Source organism: Fukomys damarensis, unplaced genomic scaffold, assembly GCF_012274545.1.
Source record: "Fukomys damarensis isolate Sample0158 unplaced genomic scaffold, DMR_v1.0_HiC HiC_scaffold_15, whole genome shotgun sequence".
NCBI classification, from domain to species: domain Eukaryota; kingdom Metazoa; phylum Chordata; class Mammalia; order Rodentia; family Bathyergidae; genus Fukomys; species Fukomys damarensis.
The window spans coordinates 61,358,477-61,361,858 of record NW_022900927.1 but is presented as its reverse complement, the minus strand read 5'-3'; the positions used below and the strand labels follow the sequence as shown (position 1 = coordinate 61,361,858).

The window sequence follows — 3,382 nt, the reverse complement described above, 5'->3', positions numbered from 1 at the left end:
AAAAAAAAAAAAAAAAAAAGCGGGCCAGGGATTTAGCTCCGTGGTTCCACTGTCTGCCTCACAAGTGCAGGGACCCAAGTTCGATCCCTGGTACCAACAAAACACAAATAGTAATAATCTTCCGGTCTCCTTTTCTCAACAGCTCTCTAAAGTTTGAAAGAGGTTTGTTTATAAAACTATTACAGAAATATCATTTCAGCATCTTTTTTTTTAAAGATAGGGTCTTGCTATGTCGCTCGGGCTGGCCTCAAACTCACGGTGATCCTCCTGCCTCAGCCTCCCGAGTGCTGGAACTGCAGGTGTGCAGCCACCACACAAGGCTCATTCAAGCTTTTAAAGAGAGTGTTTACTTCATTGCCCTTGTGCCCAGGCATTTTTTAAAAGCCACTTCAGCCTGGACAGTTTATTCCGATGTGAATGTTGGAGGACCGGCCTGTAAAACTGCGGCTCTAAGGATGCGGATTCTAAGTGCCCGGTGCCAAGCAGCCAGGAACCTGGCCTCTGCCTTTGATCTGTGCCCGACCCCTTGCCCTGGGCTTCACTGGGGAGCCAGAAGGAGATCGCTCCGGACCCACTGCAGGAGCAGGGGGACTGGATTTTCCAAAGTTTTTTAAGGCGATATATTTAGGACACTGGAGAGGAAAGAACTGGCCGGTCCTTTATTTATCTTCCCAACAGGTGCAGGCGAATGGCCAAAAAAGCTGCTGAGAAAAGAGGGCCGAGCCAAGCTGGGAGCCCCGTGGGGCGCCTGGGCCTTCTGGCCGCGCAGAACTCAGCCCTCCGCCGCGCCTCCTCCTGGGGAGGGAATCAGTCACGGAGCTCTGCGCCTCAGCCAGGCCTTCGAGCTGGCACAGACGAACCCGTCACCGGAGAGGGAAAAGTGGTTCCCTCTGAGAAACGGCCCCTGCCTCCTCCCCTCGCTTTCCTTTTTCTTCCTATAAATGCTGAGGCTTCCCAGCTCGAGGTAAAGGGAACGCTTGGATTACACGGGTAGAAATGTGTACCCACAGGGGTGATCAACGGGTGCCATGAAAGTTTACATTTAAAAAATTACTGCCGGGCGTGGTGGCGCACGCCAGCAATCCCAGCACTCGGGAGGCTGAGGCAGGAGGATCCCTGTGAGTTCGAGACCAGCCTGGGCTGCACAGTGAGTTCCAGGTCAGTCTCAACTACACGGTGAGACCCTGTCTCAAAAAACAAAACAAAACAAAAAATTACTCCAGTGAGACAGGGCCCTGGAGCCCTTCAAGATTCTCTCCGGCCCTTTGAACTCACTTCTCCCGCTGCCGTTACCGCTCTCGGCGGCAGTTCCGGGAGTCCTCTTTCGTGGCTGTCTCTACAAGGTGCGATCAGAAACCCTGGGAATGCCGCGGCCCAGGGCCTCCCAGTGGAGAGACGGCCCTAAAAACGTCCTCCTCAGCCTTGTCTACGGATCCGGTACCCTGAGACTGCTGGCTCCTCCTCAGAGTCAAAGTGACCGTGAAAGGCATCCAGGCGGCCGGATCAGTGCAGCTAACGACCCTCAGGGCAGAGGACTCCAGAGCTGGCGCAGAGAGCTGGGGTGGGTGTGTTGGAAGCCAGAGCAGGGGGTGAGTGGCCATGTGTCTTTTACTGTAATATATTTTTAAACACCCACCATATTTTTAGCTGACTGGAGGCGTCATGACTTTCCCTAGACGCTCGCCACCCGGGCTCACACAGGCGGACCCTGAAGGTTGAAGAGGGACCTGGACAGCGAGGTTCCCCAGGCGGTGCCGAAGCGTCCGGGCGTCATCCGAGCTGCGCTCCGCTCAGAGGGCTGTGGGGCCTCCAGGGACCAAGAGAGGAAGACTAGAGAGGGAAAAGCCCTCCGGCCGGCCACAGAGCTGCGCTCCTTCCCCGTTTGTGGTTCTGCTAAAACCAAGGCAGATAGGACCGAGGACAGAGGACAGAGGACAGACGGCAGTCAGAGACCCAGCAAGGGGTCCTGAGCCCGAGGTTTGGAGAAGAAATCTTCCCTGAGGGTAAGAGAGCTGCAGGATGCGGCCGCCCTGCGTCCTTTGCTTTTAGTTTTATTTTTAGGTACCAGGGATCGAACCGGCTGCTCGGGGTTGCGAGGCGGGCGGCGGGAACACCGAGCTAACTCTCCGGCCCGACCTACGTCCCTCCTGCCCTCTGAGAACTGGGCGCGTGACGGGGTCCCTCGAAGTCTCCACCAGGGAAGCTGGCAGTGCAGCCGCCTGGGGGTTGTGAACAGAAGCCTCCCGGCTTCTCCAGACTCTGCCAGCCAGCAGTGGTCTCCGGTGCTGAAGACCAGTTTTCCCCACTGGGTCCACAGGAAAGTGATCCTGAGCAGATCCCTTTCTTCAGAGCCATTTATAATATATTAGAACAAATAAAGATCTCACCAAAGGGAAAACCAGCCCTTAAAATGTTCTAATTTTATGGTGATGAAGTTTTTTTTTTCTTTTTTACTGGAATTTATCTGTACATTGGGATCCAAGGAAACCGGGGACCTTCGGGACAGAGGCCGTGCTGCATAGATCCCCGAAAGCCCAGCCGCGAGCACATATTAAGTGCTCAACTAATGGTGCTTTCATAAATAAATGTCTCAGCAAGGCATGCTGGGAGATTGTGCAAAGTGCCTTCCTGTACCACGCCATCCCGCTTTAGCAGAATCACTGCATCTTCTATGAAGGATCCAGCAAAAGGACTCGCTCTGCTGCAGTTCTACAAAGAGCAGGTACACAGCTGAGGAAGCCAGAGAGCAGGACACTGGGGAGGGGCCACCCCCCAGGACAAGGCCTTCTTTTCCCAAGGGGCCACGGAGGCGTCAGGAACCCCACAGCTCTAACTGCGGGCCATTGACGGTCACTTCCGGCCACACCAGGCCTCCTCCTCTCCCAGAGCCAGCGCTGCATTCCCGGGACTGGGCCAGCACGGGCTGGGGTGGCCGAGTACCCCAGCTTCTGCACTTTCCGGGGCTGAAACCCATCTCAGAGAAAGTTGCCAGACCCCGCTGGATCCCGGAGAGCCAGCGCAGCCCATGGGGCCTATCGAGACTCTCAGCAACGCAAGCTTGGCGGCTCACACCTGTGTCCCCCACCCTGAGAGGCTGAGGCAGGAGGATTGCCAAGTGAGCACCCAATCTGGACCACTCATTAGTAAGACTCTGTCTTAAAACCCAAAAAGGGCTTGGGGTATAGCTCAGTGCAAAAGCCTTGGGTTCAATCCCTAGTACTGGAAAAAAAGAAAAAAAAAATTCTTTCAGCAAGTCATCACGAACTTTCTGGTCATGGCCTTCCCAGTGGGGAGGAGCATTAAGACATTCTGTAGAGGGCAAGAGATGTAGTTCAGTGGTGTCGGTCCTGCCTTGCAAGCGCAAGGTCCTGAGTGTGATCCC

The 3,382-nt window shown here is 55.0% G+C and overlaps 1 protein-coding gene across 1 annotated transcript in view; it reads right to left on the bottom strand.

Annotated features, from left to right (window-relative positions):
• Mybpc1 (myosin binding protein C1) overlaps positions 1–2,642 on the bottom strand; it is a 62,820-nt gene extending 60,178 nt beyond the window's left edge. Inside the window, exons 1-3 of the mRNA XM_033763502.1 lie at positions 2,635–2,642; positions 2,066–2,219; positions 1,698–1,807 (exon numbers count right to left, since the gene is read on the bottom strand). Coding sequence (XP_033619393.1) covers positions 1,698–1,807; positions 2,066–2,219; positions 2,635–2,642 — 272 coding nt within the window. The remainder of the gene's footprint in view (positions 1–1,697; positions 1,808–2,065; positions 2,220–2,634) is intronic.
• Between the last annotated feature and the right edge of the window lie 740 nt (positions 2,643–3,382).